Genomic DNA, 19,725 nt, shown 5'->3' with positions numbered 1-19,725 from the left:
GATACATTTTGTTCCTGAGAAAGATGGCAAGTATATCTGACCTCTAAGTTAGTGAGTCTCGCTTGAAGAGCGTTACTGGAGGACCCTAAAGCACAATGCTAGAAGCAGAGATGAAATAGACACAAAAACAAGCGAGGGATAAAGCGAAACAGAGAAGCGAGACAGTGAATGAGAAGAGAAGCAAGCCATGAGAAAAAAAGAGTGAGAGAAAAGCAATCCTGTGAGCGTCAGAGAAAAGCCAGTGAGTGGCAGAGGTAGGCGAGCAAGTCAATGCTCGAGACAGAAGTTCGGTAGTGATCAGTCCGACGTACACTGGGTGTCCCAAGCCTAGTATATTCCGGAATCAAAAATACATACAAGTCACATATGTCTCACTGCCCTAAAAAAACAAGAAAAAAGCGCAAGGGCTATGGAGAGCATAGCAGGCAGGGGGTGAATAGGAGGGTGGAAAAAAAGGCACCTCAATCACATCTGGAGCAGCTTACGGGCACGGATTAACTTTAAATAATCTGTGCTTGAACCCTGCACCACAAAAATGACCAGAAGGAAAATGTTACTTACCCAGTAAGCATCTGTTCTTGGCATGTAGGGCTGTAGATTCACATGCTTTGCATACTCCTGCCATCTAGTGTTGGGTCCGGATGGTTTTTCTTCGAAGAAGTCTTTCCAGTCACAAGGTAGGTGGTGACTCCTTTCGGTGATAGTGCGCAGGAGCATCAACTGCATTGTTAGATTGTTTTCCTGCAGAGGGCGAGAATGGAGTTAGTAAGAGTAGAATAGAGATGTCCATACGTATGTTTATAAAGTAAGAGAACTGCAACAGGTATAGGTACCCGGGGAGGCAGGTGGGCGCATGTGAATCTACAGCTCTACATGCCAAGAGCAGATGCTTACTGGGTAAGTATCCGTTCGAGACATGTGAGCTGTAGATCACTGCTTAGCATAGACTATACAGCAGTATTCTTCCAAAGCGGTGGCTAACCTGTAGTTGTTGCAGTTGTCTGAAAGAGTGTCCTAAGTACATTGGCCTACATTAGGTTGTTGTCTCGCTAACACAGCTACACAATAGTGCTTGGTGAATTTGTGCAGTGTAGACCATGTTGCAGCTTTACAGATGTCAGCTATGGGGATGTTTCCTAAGGAAGCCATAGTTGCCCCTATTTTGCGGGTGGAATGGGGGTATTAGCAAAGTCCTCTTTGCTTTTGCATAACATGTTTAAATACATTAACTATCCACCGAGCAATACCCGAGATAGGATTGCCTTTGTGTGGTGGAGCAAAAGCCACAAAGAGCGGTTTAATTTTACGAAAGGTTTTGTTCTTTCTATGTAATACAATAATGCTCGTTTAACATCTAATGTGTGTCGAGCTCGTTCTGCCACTGAATCCGGTTGAGGAAAGAACCCAGGCAACTCAACAGATTGATTGAAAGGAAAGGCAGATACCACTTTGGGTAGGAATTTGGGATTAGTGTGAAGGACCACTTTGTTTTGGTGGACTTGACAAAATGGTTCCTCTATTGTTAGTGCCTGAAGCTCACCGACTCTCCTCAGTGATGTAATAGCAACTTTCCAAGTGGAAAATTGCATTTCACATTTGTGCAATGGCTCAAAGGGTGGACCCATTAGTCTGGTAAGGACAATGCTAAGATTCCACACTGGAGCAGGTGGAAGTCTTGGTGGAATAACTCTTTTGAGTCCTTCCATAAAAGTCTTAATAACGGGTACTCTGAAAAGGGACAGGTGCTGTCTGTTTTGAAAGTATGAAGTTATTGCAGCGAAATGTAAGCGTATGGATGTTTAGGCTAATCCTGACTGCTGCAAGTGTAGTAAGTAACAAATGATATTTTGAATGGAGGCATCTAGGGGATGGATATGGTTATTACAATATATAACAAACCGCTTCTATTTAGCTGCATAGCAAGCCCTTGTAGTAGGCCTTCTGGCCTCTTTAATGATATTCATACAGTCTGGCGGAAGGTTCAGGTAGCCAAACTCTTATGATTTAGGTGCCAGATCGCTAGGTGGAGCTGTTTGGGATCTGGAGGTCTTATCTCTCCATGGATCTGAGTGAGGAGACTGGGTGTGAGAAGTAGTTTTTGATGAGGACTACTGAGCGCTCCATCAGGGTAGTGAACCAAGGTTGACAGGCCCATGTGGGAGCTACTAGGATCAGTGTGAGGGATGTATGCCTGAGCTTCCCAACCACTAGCGGAATGAGTGGGAGAGGCAGAAAAGCGTAGGCAAATTTCCCTGACCTATTCACCCCTAGTAAATTGCCTTTGGACAATGGGTGTGGATACATGGAGGCGAAGTTTGGGCATTTTGCGTTATCGTGTGTTGGGAACAAATCTATCTGTGGAAAACCCCACATTAGAAAGAATGGGAGGAGAAGTTGAGGGTGAAGTTCCCACTCATGAATCTGTTATCTGCGATACGATTGTTCACTCCTGGGAGATGTTCTGCCAGGAGATCAAATCTGTGATGTATGGGCCACCTCCAAATGACTTGTGCAAGGCGTGACATCTGGAGGGAGTAGTGTCCCCCCTTGTTTCTGTATGTAATACATGGCTGTCATGTTGTCGGTGCGTATCAGGACAGTTTTGCCTGCAAGGTGAGTCTGGAAGGCTTTAAGCGCTAGAAAAACTGCTAGCAGCTCTAGATGATTTATGTGAAGTTGCTTTTGATTTTGACTCCACAACCCTTGAATGTTGTGAGTCTGGAGATGAGCTCCCCAACTACTGAGCGATGCGTCTGCTCTTAGCACGGTGTTTGGAAGTGGGTCGATAAAGGGCCACCCTTTGGATAGGTTTTGTGGAATCCACCACTGCAGAGTGATGGGTGCGGCCGTCTACCAACCCTAGATCGGACAATTAACCCAGAGACTGATTCCACTGACGTGACAAGCATTCTTGAAGGGGAGGCATTTGAAGTCTTGCATGGGGAACTATCATGATGCAAGAGACCATCATTCCCAGTAGTTGCATATACACTCGAGCTGGTAATGACAGGTTGGTCTGATACTGTGGAATTAGAGCCTGGATATTGCAGATTCTGGATGCATTGGGTCAGGCTAGAGCTTTTTGAGTAGTGTTCCCAAATATGTTTATGTGTTGGAGGGTTGAAGATGGTACTTCAACACATTTATAAATCCTAGATTGTGCAGTCATTGCAGTGTTATGTGAGCGTTTTGGAGACACTGAGTAAGTGCTGGCTTTGATGAGCCAGTCGTTCAAGTATGGGAAGATATGAATCTGCTGTCTTTGCAGGTGTGCAGAGACTACTGCCAGGCATTTGCTGAATACTCTGGGAGCAGTGGTGACTCCAAATGGAAGCACTTTGAACTGGTAGTGTTTTCCCGCTATTACAAACCTGAGATATTTGCGAAGAGCGTGTTGTATTGGGATATAGAAGTTTGCGTCCTTTAAATCTAGAGTAGACAGAAAATCGCCTTGCTGTAGTAGTGGGAGCACTTGTTGAAGTGTCACCATGTGAAAGTGATCTGAGTGAATGTATTGATTTAACTCTGAGGTCCAGTATAGGCCAGAGAGAGACGTCCTTTTTGGGTATTAGAAAGTATACGGATTACACGCCTGATCCTTGATATTGTAAAGGGACGGGCTCTATAGTTCCCTTTTGCAGCAGTGTGAACATCCTGTTTGAGGCAGTGTAGATGCTCTGGTGACATTTTGTGTCAACATGGAGGAATGTTTGGGGGATTGTTGGTAAGCTCCAGGCAATAACCAGATTGGATAATTCCTAGGACCCATCTGTCTGAAGTTATTGTATGCCAGACGGGAAGGAATTGAGAGAGACGTCCCCCGACAGTTGTGGAATGATCGGAGGGGAAGAGGAGGCAAGTCACTGTTTATTTGTTGAGGAGGAGGTGCGGGGTGTGGAACCTTTAACTCTTCCCTTGCCATTATTGCCTCTATATCTGCCTCCAAAGTAACCTCTTGAAGAGGGCGACTGTTGCCTCCATATGACGTTGAGGTGTTGTCTGTAGATATGATTGTGGAGCACCCCCCTGTAGAAAGGGCGACGAAAGGAACCCCAATTGAATGGGGACTGCAGGGCTCCCATTGATTTCGCAACGTCTGTGTCCTTCATTTTTTCTAATGAATTGTCTACCACAGGTCCAAAGAGATGCTCTTTACCAAAAGGTAGATTTAAGATAGAAGCCTGGACTTCGGGTTTAAACCCTGAAATTCGAAGCCAGGCATGCCTACGTAGCAAGACACTGATGTTGATTGAACGAGCAACAATGTCAGCCGCAGCTAAAGCGCATCTAATGGAAGTGTTTGAGATTAGTTTCCCTAGCTGAAACAGGTTGTGTTCTTTAGCCTGGTGTTTGTCAGGTACAAATTGGAGTAATTGTTCCAATTCATCATAGGGCGCTTAGTTGTATCTAGCTAAGAGAGCCTGAGTATTGGCAATACGCCAGTGATTGGCTGCCTGTGTAGACACTCTTTTCCCAGAGGCATCTATTAATTTAAATTCTTTGTCCGGAGGAGGGGCATCCCCCGAGGTTTGTGAGTTAGCCCGTTTATGGGCATTAGAAACCACAAGGGAATCTAATGGTAATTAACCCTTGATGAGCTGGGTCTGGTGGTGCATATTTATATTTATATTTTTTATCTATCCTTGGTGTAAGGATTCTTGTGCGAATGGGATCTTTAAAAATATCGTCCGCACTCTTAAGCATCCCCTTAACCTTAATCAGTGAATGAGTGGATCTCTGGGAAGAACGTAATGTTTAAGAGAAAATCTTCCTCAAGTGACTCCTTATGAAGCTGAACTCCATGATATTTAGCAGCCCTATTTATTCATTCTATGTACCCAACATTATCAGGTTGGAGAGGGTTTTGTAGGGTACAAGTCTGGGTCATTATCCGTGTTAGGATCTGTATTATAATTGTCCCATGGATCAGGAGTATTGTCTACTGCATTCCCATCCCAGTCATCCTGGTTGTCAGGTGATTGTGGCGTTGGTGAATTTGTGGGTGTTAACAAATTTGTGTCAGGTGGGGAAGACGGTGATAGAGGAGGAAGAGAGGTGTTAGTCCCAACAGGTTTCCTCTTAACGACTGTATGGTAAGTGTGCTCTGTATCTGGTTTGCGTTTCAAGGGCAATTTAACATAAATATGTCCAGTTTTGGGATTGATAACCAGTTCCTTTTGTTTCAGGTCCGTGTTTAAAGGCGGGACGTCGAAACTATGCTCCTTTAACGGAGTCGGAGTGGTTTTTTGTTTTGATGACAATATTTCCGGTGCCTATATTTTCGGCGTGGAAGTGTTCAGATCCGGAGAATATTTCGGTTTCAGTAATGGAGGGATTGTTACCAAAACGTGCTTCAGTGCAGATTGTTTGGGCTCGGTGCCCGAATGGGGCCGACTCGATCCTGAACCAGAAGGCTTTAATGTCTGTTTCGGTGCCATGCCTGAATTTGGGGCGTTGGAAACTTCTCTTGCCGACCTTGGCCTGAAGGCAGAGGCCTGACCGGAGCCTTTTTCTTGGGCAGAGGTAGAGTCTGGGGCACAGGAGTGTTAGTACTCACAGTACATTGAACCTGCGGAATGTCTTCATCTATGTCTGACTCGACATCAGTCAGGGAAATGTGCTCTCCCTCGGCTCCTTGTGTGTTGTCGGCATCTTGTTAGGAATCTTCTCTGAAGAGGTCCGGAATGGAGCCGCTCTGTTGATGTTGCATTTCGTGACGTCGAGCCCGACGGTCACGGAGCATCTTCTTGGATAGGAAGGACTTGCATGCGTCACAGTCTTGTTAGTCGTGCTCCGGGACAGATACAAGTTGCACACTTCGTGCGAGTCGGTGCACGGCTCCTGGCGTGGCACCGAGGACATCATTTAAATGGAGTCCGTTCCATCGACTGCGAGCTTGCCCAACGTGGCTAGGCCTAATGGCATCCCATGAAGTTTCTGATCGAAAGAGTTTTTCCCTGTACGATACGTGGAAAATGGGAAACGCGATCGAATAACAATACCATCGAGGGTAAGTGGATTGCGCACCGAGGGGAACCCGAGAAACGGTGTCGAACCAGAGCGCAACAATACACGTCCGAACCCGATGGCGGAAAAAAACAATCTAACAATGGAGTCTATGCCCATGCGCACTATCACAGAAAGGAGTAGTCACCTACCCTGTGACTGGAAAGACTTCTTTGAAGAAAAAAAAAAGAGCAAACATCCAGAACCAACACTAGATGGCAGGAGTATGCAAAGCATGTGTGTGATCTACAGCTCACATGCCTCAAACATTAAGTTTTGTCTGCAATGTCCAAATAAGGAGCCTGTAAAGAAGAGTAAAGCTAAAGTGCACAAAGTGTAAGCATGGGCGGGCTCCAAGCTCTTTACTGTATACAACAGTGTCTCGCATGCACTAGCACAGGCTTGACCCTAAAAAAGAAGGAACAAAAGTATGGATCCACATCTGAAGGTGCAGAAAGAAACTTCTTGAGTACCTGGGTGGCACTTATTATGCAGCTTCATTCATCACTTAAGTAGAATGGCAATAACGTGGAATCACTGCGCCACCTGCTGTCATGCAGCAGCAGGGCTATGAATTTCTCAGATCCAGTCTGGCACTTGGAGATATCCACAATGTGAGAAATATGCAGTTAGAAGTATCCATCAGAAGGGGATAGCCCTCCTGGATGATCTGGAGGCCCAGTCGGTTGGATGCGATTAGTCATCTTTGGAGAACATTTTTGAATCGGTCTCCCACAGGGTGGCGTGCGACGCGAAGGGCAAATTAAAGCAGTTTGTAGGCTTATGCCGCAGGGGAGTGGCACAGGGAAGGTCAGTGCCCCTGGTGACCTGCACATTGCCTGCCCTGCATGAGGCCATGAAAGGGGTGAAGTGACTGTGGCTGGGTCGGTGTGGGGGGTTCCTAGAATTGCATATACACCAAACCTCTGTCTGGCAAGGGTTGAAAGACCCACAGAATGTACTATGGCCTGGTTTTCCTTGAAGTGCTGCAGAGGGAGATCAGCTCATTGAAAAAAAAGCAGGATTCATCAAAATGCATATCTATATGGAATGTCTGTACATCTCTAGAAAAACCTGTGTCTCAAGTGTGGTGCCAGAGTAACACACTATGGCCAACTGCTCACTCAAACAAGTGATAGTATCTAACACAGCCTGAATCACATATATAGGTATATCCTTGCCATGGTAGATGACTCAATGCCAAGGAAATCCGAAACTCTTCCAGGTCTGCTGGCAAGATCTTGCTGACCATTTCTTAGAAGAAGTGCATAAAACAGCCAAGTAGGAAACGTGCTTTGACCAACCTCAAGGCTCGGCTGGCCGGATTTAACGTTTGTTTTCTCAATTCATTTTGACTACTTGTCAGGGGGTGTGTGTTGTAGGGAACAAATTTAGTGTAGGAGTAGGATGCTGAGTCTAATCAAATTTAGGGTCGCCAGGCACCAATGTGAAGGACCTGGCCACCTGTACGTTCACTGGTGGTCAACATAAAGGATTAGACCAGGCACCAAAGTGAAGGACCTGGCCACCTGTCCGTTCACTGGTGGTCAACATAAAGGATTAGACCAAGTGCTCATATGAGTATCAGTTGTGGCTTCGTTGAATAGCAGTAAGGGCTCAAAGAAGCAGTCCCAGGTTGTAGAACGTCAGTAAGTGCATTGGATTGAGCCTCAACAGGAGGAAGCTGTAGATCCAGGTCCTCTGCAGCACCTCTGATGAATACAGCAAAGGAGGCTCTCCTCCGTTGGGCAAAGGGAGGCCCCTGTGAATCCAGGAGCTGGAAAAGTACTAGAGATGCACAGCGTGGCCTCCCTAATGGCCTCAAAGTGCTGTAGCATCACCGTTGACCAGAGGAACTTGGTGCTCATTGGGATCAACTGAAGGATATTCTTCTCAATTGGAGATAGAGTGGCACCCTGACGGACAGGACCATTGTGACTTACCACTGGTTATATAAGTGTCAAAGTAGACTCCTTCAGTCTATTCAGTGGCGGCAGCAGACAGAAGTTTTGGCACTCCATGCTGAACAATGCAGCCACCTTCTATTGCTTTATGCCAAACAATTATCTTTGAATGTAAAGTGTTACATGCCGAGCAGGTACTTCTTTGTTGTCCTCTCAGAGGTTATAGATCTGAAGCTCATCCAGCCACAGGCAAAAGTTAAATGGTGTTTTCGTGTTCATTTCCCCCCACACAGGGTCATTCTCAGACCACCTTCACAGCAACCAGTCTCTAACTATTCATAAAGAGCTTCTGTCCCACACCCTGATAATACAGTATATTGGATGTCTTGGCAAATTAGTGCTCAGGTCCTCCAGCATCAAAGTTTATTTTTGTTTTGCAGCAGAGGCACAGTAGTTGAAACGTATCCTAATCACACAGGGTAAATAAACAAACTGAGATAGAATACGAGTTCTGGAGCACTGTGTGTTCCTCTTCCAAGAAAAACAACTTTATAGTCTGGGCCCAGTACTAGCGGGCACGAGTTTACACAACATGTGATCAACAGCAGCACAAGCTGCAAACCACAACCTACCTGTTCGCAGAATGCTGGATTACAACTGAATATTTACAATGTAGTCTGAAACAATAAATTGATTTACTTTAGAATTTCTGTGAAAAATATATAAAGAGGGCAGATCTGTGTGTTCAGGGATGCCTGTGCAGAGTAGAAAAAAAAATGCCCCACTGTCACATGCATTCCGAGACCATGGCGTGCTTTTTTTTTTTTAAAGGCACAATGCAGTTTTTCCTCTAAGGGAATTTGTATGCCTAGACGCACAATTTCATACAAAATTTCCTATTTATAAATAAGAAAATAAAATGCTTTTCTTTATTAAAAGATTACAAAGTCAAATTAGGCTGACTCTTGAAAAAGTGTTGTTACCCCATGCATAGGTCTATATATTCAATGTTCATGACTATTAAGATCCTATAATAGAAATTTTCAGGAGTTCAACAAATTATAGAAAGCTAAAACTGCTTAAGCGCAATCCGCCACAAATCTGTAGTATCTGAAAATGTAAAACAAGAAAATGGACATTTAAAAGGTTTAATGAGGTGCAGTCTTATAGGTTTTCTGATGTCATGTGGGCTGAAGATAAAAGCAGCTTTACCAGCATGCCGTACAGGTTTTTCAAAATATTCTTCAATCCACACGCATAGTCTGGGCATCTGTTCCTATAGGCAATCCAATGGAGGATCAAAATAAAATGAAGTAAGCCTCAGTGCATATCCTTTTCCAGCCCATCCAATAGATGTATTACAGACACCACTCATTGCAGGGTGCCCTCATAATCGGACAAAAACAGTGTAGGTTGTGCTGGATCAGTAAAGCAAAGAATGTTAGCTTTTGTTTTACTCTCCCTTCAAAGCCATCAGAGTCACTCTCGCCTACAGATCCCCAGGACCACGCCCAATTTCTGCGAGGCAATCACAGACTTCATTGCCCCACTAGCCAACGATTTCAAGCACTACATCTTCCTCTGAGACTTCAACTTCCAACTTGACGATCCAGCAGACCACTCCGCCAACCTCCTGCAACACATGAGCGACATCGGCCTCCCAACTCTGGAGCAAAGTGGCACAGACCCAAAGGAAGGACGCTCTCAACACCACCAAGCCCAGGCCTACCCCACAACCAACCTAGAACAGGCCAATCTGGAACCTCACCCTTTGAATCAACAACTGCGCCACCCACGTCACCACCATTGAACCAGGAAATACCTGCATATCCACCAAACAAGTCAGCTAGTACTCACCTGAACTCAGGACTATGAAATGCACCTGCACACAACTGGAAAGCAGATGACACCAGCAGAGACACTATAGACCGAGCCACTGTAGACCGAGCCACCTTCAAGTCAGCCCTCAACAAATACTACCGACACCTCAAAGATGCAAAAAAGATGCCCTAGCAAACCGCATTGAAGCAAGCACAAACCACACCAAGGAACTCTTCAGCATTGTCAGAGTTCTCCTGCCCAATGGCCATAGAGAACACCATGTCCCCATCATAGGAACTCTGCGACAATCTAGCGAACCATTTCCACAACACAATATCCACCATCTATAGGAACTTTGAACCCCAACCCACCGACCTCTACAGGCTCCTAACTCATAAGGACGCCACCCCCAACCATCCGCTCACCACATGAGAACAGAATACCACAGCCCTCATGAACCTCGTCCACTCTGGAGCACCCAGGGACCCCTGCCCCACTGCCTCTTCACCTTGGAAGCAAGGATATTAACAGCCAACTCACTACCATCCTCAACGCATCAATCTCCACAGCCACCTTCTCCACCGCATGTAAACACAGAAGCCAGACCGCTCTTCAAGAAACCCTCCGCTGCCCTAACGAACTCCTCAACTACTTCCCCATCTTAATGCTCCCTTCCCCACCAAAGTTCTTGAAAAAGCCCTCAACCATCAGCTCAAGGAATCTGAGAAAGTGCCCTCTTTCTTGCATGGTATGCCCCCACTTTTTGCTGAATTGCTGATGTGCTTTGACTGAGTGTGCCCTGGGCTCCTGCCAATCAGGTACCCAGGGTCTGTGTTCCTTCCCTAAAACTGCATTAAAGCCTAAACATAATTGGCATCTCTGGCCACATGTCAGCCCCTGGTAAATGGTACCATAGGTACCCAGGGCACTATGACCAGAGAAGGCCCCTAAGGGCTGCAGCACTTATTTTGCCACCCTTAGAGGCCCTGTACCCCGACACACAGACACTGCCTTTGCAGGCTGATTGTCTGGGTGCAGAACAAAATAGTCGACATGGCACACATCCCTGTGTGCCATGCCCACAACACACACTGCCCTGGCATACCTCAGTCACCCCTCTAGCTGGGTACCCTATACCCCTACAGTGCCCAGGTCCATTCCTGGGCCCTGTAAGTGCAGTGCTGGCATTAAGAGTATATGGTGCTGGGAGGTTGTCATTACGAACTCCACAGCACCCTAATGGCTACACTGAAGCCTGGGAAGTTTGGTATCACAAACTGAGAAACTGATGCCAGCGTGGGATTTAATGTAAAATGCACCACAGGGGGCATCTTAGAGATGCCCCCTGAAAAACGACCAACTACCAGTGACCTGACTGAGTGGCTGCGCAGGCTGCCACCACCAGACATGTTTCTGGACCCCTGGGTCGAGAACCTGCTGCTCTCGGGGGCCTGAAACAATGCACATCCTGGGTTGAGGTGCCAAGCATTTGTGAGCCTCTCCAGACCATTTGCTGCTTTCAGCAACTGGTCCCCACTGGTTCTACCCCCACTTTGGGAAGGAGAACCAGCGGGAAAACCAAGTGACGCAGAGGTGTGCCCACCTCTGCCAACTCCACCCCCAAGGTGAGGGAATATGTTGACACGCCTATAAAGCCCTCCACAACCAAGGACCAGCCTATATCAACTACAACCTGAACTTCCACCAACCCTCCAGAGACCTTCTTTCCGCCTCCCTCGCCCTTGCACAGGCATCGTGCATGTGCCAAAGCTACGGTGGATGCCGTTCCTTCTCCTGCTGCGCCACCAAATCCTGAAACAGCATTCCCTTCCAGGTCCGGACATAATCCTCCCTGGCGGAAGGAACTCAAGACCTGGCTTTTCGACTGAGCTCTACAACCCTGAATACCCTCACGAGTGAACAGTAGCACTGTACAAATGTGTATTGATTGAAAGCCTAAAACCAGCATACCACGTGCTGTTAAATAATAGGCTATGGTTAATGTTGATCATGATAATTTAAGTCTATCATACAATGTAAAGCGCAGCCAATTTAACAATTACGGGAGGAGAGGGCAAGAAGGCGGCTACACACTACACTTCCAAAGGCCACCCAGCACAATTTCTAGTCTGGAAGCATTTATAGTACCAGGTTAGATGTCAATACCTATGAAGCAAACACAGCAGAGAAGGTCTGAGTTACAACACAGCAATTCCCACAATAAGTTAACCACCCACTCTTTTTCCTCATTGTTTAAAATCAGGCTGGAATTCCGCTTTTTTGGCAACATGGATCTTTAATTCAATCCACAAGTCCTTATGCCAAAAAAAAAAAAAAACACTGTTTCGACTGCATAATTACTCAATTCACATGCTTCAGTTCATGAGTACTTTCCCCATAAAAAACACAACATTCTGTGTTCTCTTTTGCATCAAATGACTTCTCTCGGGGTGAAGGGTATTCTTTATCAGTCAGCGTAAGAGCACATCTGGCAGAATCAAGTGCACATCACCAAAAACCTCGAAACCTCAACATGATCCTGTAGGGTTTAATTCATGGCAATGTCTGGTGCGTTCTAGAATTCCCAACATTAGAAAATCTGCATCGTTTTCACTTTTGAGAATTTAAAATTCTTGTAATGTACAATCAATTTAGAAACCACATTCAGTTTTAGGTAACCGAAATCAGGCACCACCTTGATGTAGCATTTGCTCCAAGAAGGCCAGAATAACTGTTCATGCTGAAACACATGAGCAGGGATGCAACGTTATCACTTGTAGCTAGCAGGAGCAAGCGCTCAGGCAGGTTGGCAAAGGTGCTGGGCCAAGACAAAGTTTGTTCGCTTGTTAAAAAGAGAAGGTACTCCTCAAACAATGACAGTTTGGACTTCCACTTCACCTTCATGCGAGGCTAAAACAAATTCCCCAGACTGTTCAAGCATCTCAATGTCTTCTGATGCGACCAGTGTTAATGCGCCGTCCTCTATGTCCATTGCAGATTCTGCTGTCATCACAGTCCCCTCTTCAATGGCTTTAGCCAATGTCAATGCCACTTGCTCAGTTAAAGACTCTGGTGTGGCTATGGTGATTGTATCCGAGACGTCCACAGAGCTTGCATTTGTCCCCAAAGCCAGATTATGAACAATGATCTGGTGACCAGAGTTTGCATGGTTCACTAAATGCTGTACAACCTTTATGAGCTGATTATCCACCTGTGAATAAGGAATGAGAAAAGAAAATAGTGAATGGTGGTGTTCAAAGGGACATTATATACATATATACACCAAACAGTGGCCTCCCTGCAGACTGTCTTTTTCATTTAAAAATATCACAAAGGAGACGTGATACTCAGTATCAGAAGACCACATTTACTGCCCTAGAGTATACTCAATATGAAGCTTTACTCATTAGAATCGTGTTTCTGGCTGAGAGTTCCAACCACAGATTCCTTACCTTACAATATTTCCCAGGCATCAGACAGGACCCTGAAACTCTTGAGTGGTAAACCTCTGCACGCCGGTAGGTGGCACTGATGGCTCTGCGTCGACGTGGTCCGCGCAGGAAGGGACATAAGCGGCGCTTGTATAGGCGTCACCCCAGCATGCGGACATTAGTTCCTATCTTTCCATTCCAACAGTCGAGGATCCGGAGAGCTATCGTATCACTTTTTGACTATGTTTTTCTGACTTTTGTCAATCCATTTCCTGTTTCCTGTGTGCTAGGGAGACGTCCCCACTAAAACCTAAAGGTTGTAAGCTTTGCAGGGAATTTCACAGACCGATATCTGTGACTGATCCTCATCTGGTCTGTCTGTGCTGCTTGGGGTCAGGCCACAAATACAAGCATTGCTCCGACTGTCTCGTGACGCACCCGAAGGTGATTTGGGAGAGAGTGATTAAGGTTCTCACAGCATGGCAATGAAAGACTCTATATCACCTCTGCTCCCGGGGACGGTTTCGGTCTCGTGGACAGTCTGGGGCCCACTCCCCGAGTAATTCCTGTGACCGGTCATCCTCTAAGTCAAAGTCATTGTTGGGTAAATCAAAATGTTGAAGTGCTGATTACTTCACTGAGACCTTCCAAGTCCCAAGAAGGTGCAAGGGGACGTCCTAATGCCTCTAGGCCCTGCACGGCACCGGTGACGACTCAGTCTCCACACCTCCAAGAGATTCCTGGTACTGGAGTGACACCTGCCAAACTTCAGGAGTTTTACAAAGCATTTTGCCTGCTGGTGCACCTTCTGGCCCCAAGTAGTGTAGAAGTGTTCCTTCATAGACGCTGCCTAGACCCTCTTGATCTGTTCCAGAGCTCATTCACCAGAGTTTAGTCCCTCAACGCTGTTAAAGGGGTGACCGACAGCGCAAGGGTTACATTATTCTGTCTGACCCCGAGACGGCACCACTATGGCCCCATCCGACGTAAAGACTGGCTGCGCCCAGGCCACGGCAGCCTTCAGGCTCGGACATGGTGCCTCTATCTTTTGGCAGACCAGAGTTTGAGACTAAGCAGAGTATTAGGCCTTTGACCTAATGGATGACATAGCTCAGTTCTTCCCTGAGGAGAACTGGCATGAGGAGTTCGGTAACGCCTACGGGCTAAACACATCTCTAGACTCCGGTTCGGTCACTCTACCTGGTCTGGCCACTGAGGATAGTGTGTCATTCGCCATTGTCAAGAGGATGACAGCGGAGTTTCTTGATGTCAAGCTCCAATCAGTGGAAGTTAAAACAGATTTAAATGAGGTGTTTCAGTTGTGGAATATCATTGCAAAGCCCCTGCTTCCGTTAGATTAAGTTCTCACTGACATCCTGGAGGCCTGGTCGAAACCCTGCTCAGATATCCGAATCAACAGTCATCATCGACTGGGGACCCAAAATTCCTCTCTCAGCACCTCACCCCAACCTCAAGAGTTTGGTGGTGCAGGCTTCGACAGCTGGAGTTAACCCAGGGGCTTTTTCCCACTACACCCCCTCATAGGGAGTCTAAAAGATTGGAGCCTTAGGAAAAAATGATTTTTACTTCCACCAGTCTGGCCTCACAGTCAGTCAATACCAGTTGCCTTCCGCGCTGTTGCTCCCACACTCTGTAGGACTCAGTGGCACAGGTGCTGCCTATTGCCCCAAAGGAAGCCAGGGTGATTCCCACACAAGCTATGCTCGATGGCCTGGAAGCAGCGATACTCACCATAAAGTGTGGACTGGACACCATTGACCCCATTTTCAGAGCTATGGGCTCCGCTGTGGCCCTTAGGCACCATGCTTGGCTGCAATCAACAGGCTTTTACCTGGATGTCCATGGGAGTCTCTTCTCATGGACATGCCCTTTGAGGGCTCTCGCCTATTTGGCAACAAGGTGGATGCAGTGCTGGAGCGCTTTAAGGACATCTGGGTCATGGCTCCCTCCTTGGGTTTGACTGCTGCTTCTCGTCAGCCACATTCCTCCTTTCGTCCCTCCTGTTCGGGACCTTCCATCCGCTAATTCCAGCCATACCGGCAAGGCCAGCAGGCTTCCCAGGCTTTTCGTGGCCTCAGCAGAGGCTCCCGTAGACCTTTCAGTCACCAGGGACACCTCATGGCAGACCATCACCTCAGACCAATGTGTTGCAGATTGTTCAGCGGGGTTACATCCTGCCATTCCACGAACCTCCCCCCCCCCCCCCCCCAATGTCACCCTTTGTACAACGGTTGTCGGAGGACCACCTGACCTTGTTATGACAGGAGGTGTGGGCTCTTTTGCCCATAGGAGCTATTGAGAGGGTTCCAACACCAAACCCTGATGTAACAGGAGCCCTTTCATTATCAGAAAGACGGTCATAAGAGGTATGCTATAATAAGTACGATGCCATAATTTGTCATCCAAGTGCATGGCACCAAAAAGGCACAATTGGATTTTTTTCTTTACATGACCAGATTTCTGAAGCATCCCTTTCCTTCAAGAATTGTTTGTTTAATACAAAGTGACAGCTGTTTGAGTGGTCAGGTTTCCCACATTACAATTTGATCACTACAGTGTTTAAACATGGGTTTCCTCATGTCAAGAACTTGTACGTCGGTCCCTCGTACACTCCACATTGGGTTCTGTTAGCTGGAGTAAGCTATTCTGAAACCTAGATCAATTTTTGTAACACAATTCAGCAGATATTAAGGAAGCTAGAAATTCTAACTGGCTATGGGGCCAATGTCCTGGACCAGACACCCAGAACTCTTCCAAGAAACAAACTGTATCCCTTCTCAAGATCCTTGCTAAGGTCATGTTCCTGGTTGATAATTTTTTTTAATTCAGTACAATGTTGGACAATTTTGGCTTCAACTCAAGAGCAGCATCTGAATCTTTGAGTTTCTTTCCTTAAGCCTGTGGAAAAGGAGCATTTGAAACATATGGCCTGGTCTATAGTAAACATGCTACAGTTTAATTGTTTTGTCTGACACCTGTTCCGTTGACTGCCCTCAGTTCACAAAAAGCATAGTAAAGCCTATGTGTTCCAAAGACTTACAAGTCTGAGCAGAGCATTTTGGGATAACAGACGTAGGACCAATAATGGAATAAAGTAGAGCCTAGCATGTCAATGCTGTAAAAACAGTGAATACGTATCTTTGCACCAGAAAGAGCTAGAACCTTCTGATTATACAGGCATATCATTTTGCATCATATTTTTTATTATTAATTTTTACTTGCCTGTTATTAAAAAAAAATACTATTCTACCTCAAAGATCTAGTACAGAGTTTGAGGAATCTAGCACATGGAGTACTAATTACTTTGCCATGCTGAATCTGAATTTGTAGCCTCAACCACTTCAAAGTAAGCCTTGACTGTGCAACTTTACTAACCCTAGAGTGTCAAAAATCTAAAGGAAATAACTTATTTTTCCAACTGAAGTATAGGAATGAAGGTACTTTTGGGTCAGCAGGGGTAAATAACAGTATCCAGGTAGGAAACTGCCCCGGAATGAATATGCTACTTACCAGTATGCATCTGTTCTTGGCATGTAGGGCTGCTGACATTCATATCTGTGCATAGATCGCCGCCTAGTGTTGGGTCCGGATGTTTGCACGTTGTTGTCCTGGAAGAGTCTTCGAAGTATCCTTGGATAGGTGACTCCTCCCCTGGACTACAGTGCGCATGGGCATCCTCTCCATCCTCAGATTGTTTTTCGCCATTGTGGCAGTGATGGAGTAGATACAGAAAGTGATGACCATGCTTGCAATAATTCTGAGAGCTGCAGCTGCGACAGGCGCCGGGGAGGAGGGAGGGCGATATGAATGTCAGCAGCCCTACATGCCAAGAACAGATGCATACTGGTAAGTAGCATATTCAGTTCGAGGCATGTGGGCTGCTGAATTCATATCTGTGCATAGAATACATAGCAGTGCCCTCTATTGGCGGCGGCTACCCGTGCCAGCTGCAGCGGTCTGAAAAAGTGTTTTGAGAACAGCCTGTCCTACAGCTGCCTGCTGTTTTGACTGCACATCTACGCAATAGTGTTTTGTAAATGTGTGTGTAGTGGACCATGTGGCTGCTCTGCATATATCATGCAGGGGAATGTTTCCTAGGAAGGCCATGGAAGCCCCCAACTTGCGTGTTGAGTGGGCTCGTGGTGGAATAGTTAATGTGCGTTTTGCCTTTTGATAACAGATTTGAATACACTTAACTATCCATCTGGCTATCCCTGCTTTGGAGATGGCGTTACCTTTGTGGTGTGGGGCAAAGGCAACGAACAGTTGTTTTGTCTTCCTGAAGGGTTTAGTCCTGTCGATGTAGTACATGAGGGCCCTCCGTACATCTAGTGTATGTAATGCCCTCTCTGCAACAGTTTGTGGGTTTTGGAAGAAAACGGGCAGTTTAATAGTCTGGTTCATGTGGAACTGCGATATTACCTTGGGCATGAATTTGGGGTTGGTACGTAGTACGACCCTGTTGGCGTGAACCTGAATAAATGGCTCTTGAACGGTTAGTGCCTGGAGTTCACTAACTCTTCTTAGGGAAGTGATCGCTACCAGGAAGGCTACTTTCCAGGTAAGGAATTGAATCTCGCATGAGTGTAGAGGTTCAAAGGGTGGACCCATCAGGCGTGTGAGGACCAAGTTGAGGTTCCACATTGGAGCCGGTGGGTGACTAGGTGGAATGACTCGTTTGAGTCCTTCCAAGAATGCTTTGATGGCAGGCACTCTGAAGAGAGAGAGGTGCTGCCTGGTTTGCAGATAGGCTGATATTGCGGTCAAATGGACCCGTATAGAGGTGTACGCCAGATTGCATCGGTATAGGTGTAAGAGGTAACATATGATGTTGTGGATGGATGCGTCCAGCGGGTTAATGTCATTATTACCGCAATAAATGACGAACCGTTTCCATTTGGCTGCATAGCAAGCTCTTGTAGTGGGTCTCCTGGCCTCCTTGATGATGTCCATACAGTCAGGTGGCAGATTGAGATAGCCAAACTCTAGGACTTCAGGAGCCAGATCGCCAGGTTCAGCTGTTGCGGATCTGGGTGCTGAACCTCTCCATGGTTCTGCGTCAAATGCGCGGGTTTGATCCGCAGCCTTTGATGCGGTACCACGGAAAGTTCGAGGAAGGTGGTGTACCACGGCTGGCGTGCCCACGTGGGAGCAACTAGGACGAGTGTCAGGGAGTGTTGTCGGAGTTTGCGAGCCACCAGCGGTATCAACGGTGCTGGAGGAAAAGCGTACGCAAATTTGCCGGACCAGTTCATCCATATCGCATTGCCCTGCGACTGCGGGTGTGGGAATCTGGCGGCGAAGCTTTGGCATTTTGCGTTTTCGCTTGTCGCGAATAGGTCTATTTCTGGGTGACCCCACTGCTGGAAGTACGGTTGGAGTACCGATGGGTGTAACTCCCACTCGTGCATCTGGTGGCTGTGTCTGCTGAGCAGATCCGCCATCTGGTTGTCCTTGCCGGGGAGGTGTTCCGCCATGAGGAACATGTTCCTCTGAATGGCCCACTTCCACATGCTCTGAGCCAGATGAGACAACTGTGGAGAGTGTGTCCCTCCCTGCTTCTGTATGTAGTACATGGCAGTCATGTTGTCCGTCCGGATCAACACGACCTTGTTGCACAGATGTACTTTGAAAGCCTTCATGGCCAGGAAGATTGCCATCAGTTCCAGAAGGTTGATGTGCATCTTCTTCTGTTGTGTCGTCCATAGTCCCTGCACTGTGTAGTGGAGTACATGAGCTCCCCATCCCTGGAGAGACGCGTCCGCTGTCAGTACTATTTGTGGAACAGGCTCTTGGAACGGTCGGCCCTTGCAAAGGTTTTGTGGATTCCACCAATGCAGAGAGTTGTATGCCCGACCGCTCACCAACACTAGGTCTTTCAACTGTCCTTGAGCCTGATTCCATTGACGTGCTAGGCACTCCTGAAGTGGGCGCATATGTAATCTCGCGTGCGGGACTATGAAGATGCAGGAGGCCATCATGCCTATCAACTGCATAAACACTCGCGCTGGAAGCGAGTGGTTGGGTCTGAACTTGGAGATCAGCGCTTGTATGCCGTTGATCCTCACTAAATTTGGCTGAGCTGTGGCCGCCAGAGTGTCTATAGTCGCACCTAGGTACTGTTGTACGTGTGCGGGCTGGAGATGAGACTTTGGGTAATTTAGTGAGAATCCCAGACTGTGAAGAAGGTGAATGGTACGGGACACGTGGCTTGCACATTGCTGGGCCGATCTCGCTTGAACGAGCCAGTCGTCTAGGTAGGGGTAGACGTGTATGTGCTGTCTCCGTAAATGTGCCGCCACCGTAGCTAGGCACTTTGTGAAAACCCTGGGCGCTGTTGTCACGCCGAAGGGAAGGACTTTGAACTGATAGTGCTGCCCCTGAACAGTGAACCTGAGGTATTTTTTGTGTGAGGGGTGGATGGGTATGTGAAAATACGCATCCTTGAGGTCCAGTGATGCTAGGAAGTCTCCCTGCTGGAGAAGCGGAAGGACTTGCTGTAGAGTGAGCATGTGAAAGTGCTCCGAAAGAATGTACTGGTT

The 19,725-nt window shown here is 46.9% G+C and overlaps 1 protein-coding gene across 1 annotated transcript in view; it reads right to left on the bottom strand.

Annotated features, from left to right (window-relative positions):
* Positions 1-8,313: 8,313 nt before the first annotated feature.
* The window catches only part of E4F1 (E4F transcription factor 1), a 422,222-nt gene continuing 410,810 nt past the window's right edge, over positions 8,314-19,725 (bottom strand). The window contains exon 14 of the mRNA XM_085629438.1: positions 8,314-12,942. Within this exon, the coding sequence (XP_085485564.1) occupies positions 12,598-12,942 (345 nt within the window). The 3' untranslated portion in view covers positions 8,314-12,597. The remainder of the gene's footprint in view (positions 12,943-19,725) is intronic.

Source organism: Triturus cristatus, chromosome 10 (genome assembly GCF_964204655.1).
Source record: "Triturus cristatus chromosome 10, aTriCri1.1, whole genome shotgun sequence".
Classification (NCBI taxonomy): Eukaryota; Metazoa; Chordata; class Amphibia; order Caudata; family Salamandridae; genus Triturus; species Triturus cristatus.
Note: the sequence above shows the minus strand (reverse complement) of the source record. Positions and strands in the feature narration are given on the sequence as shown.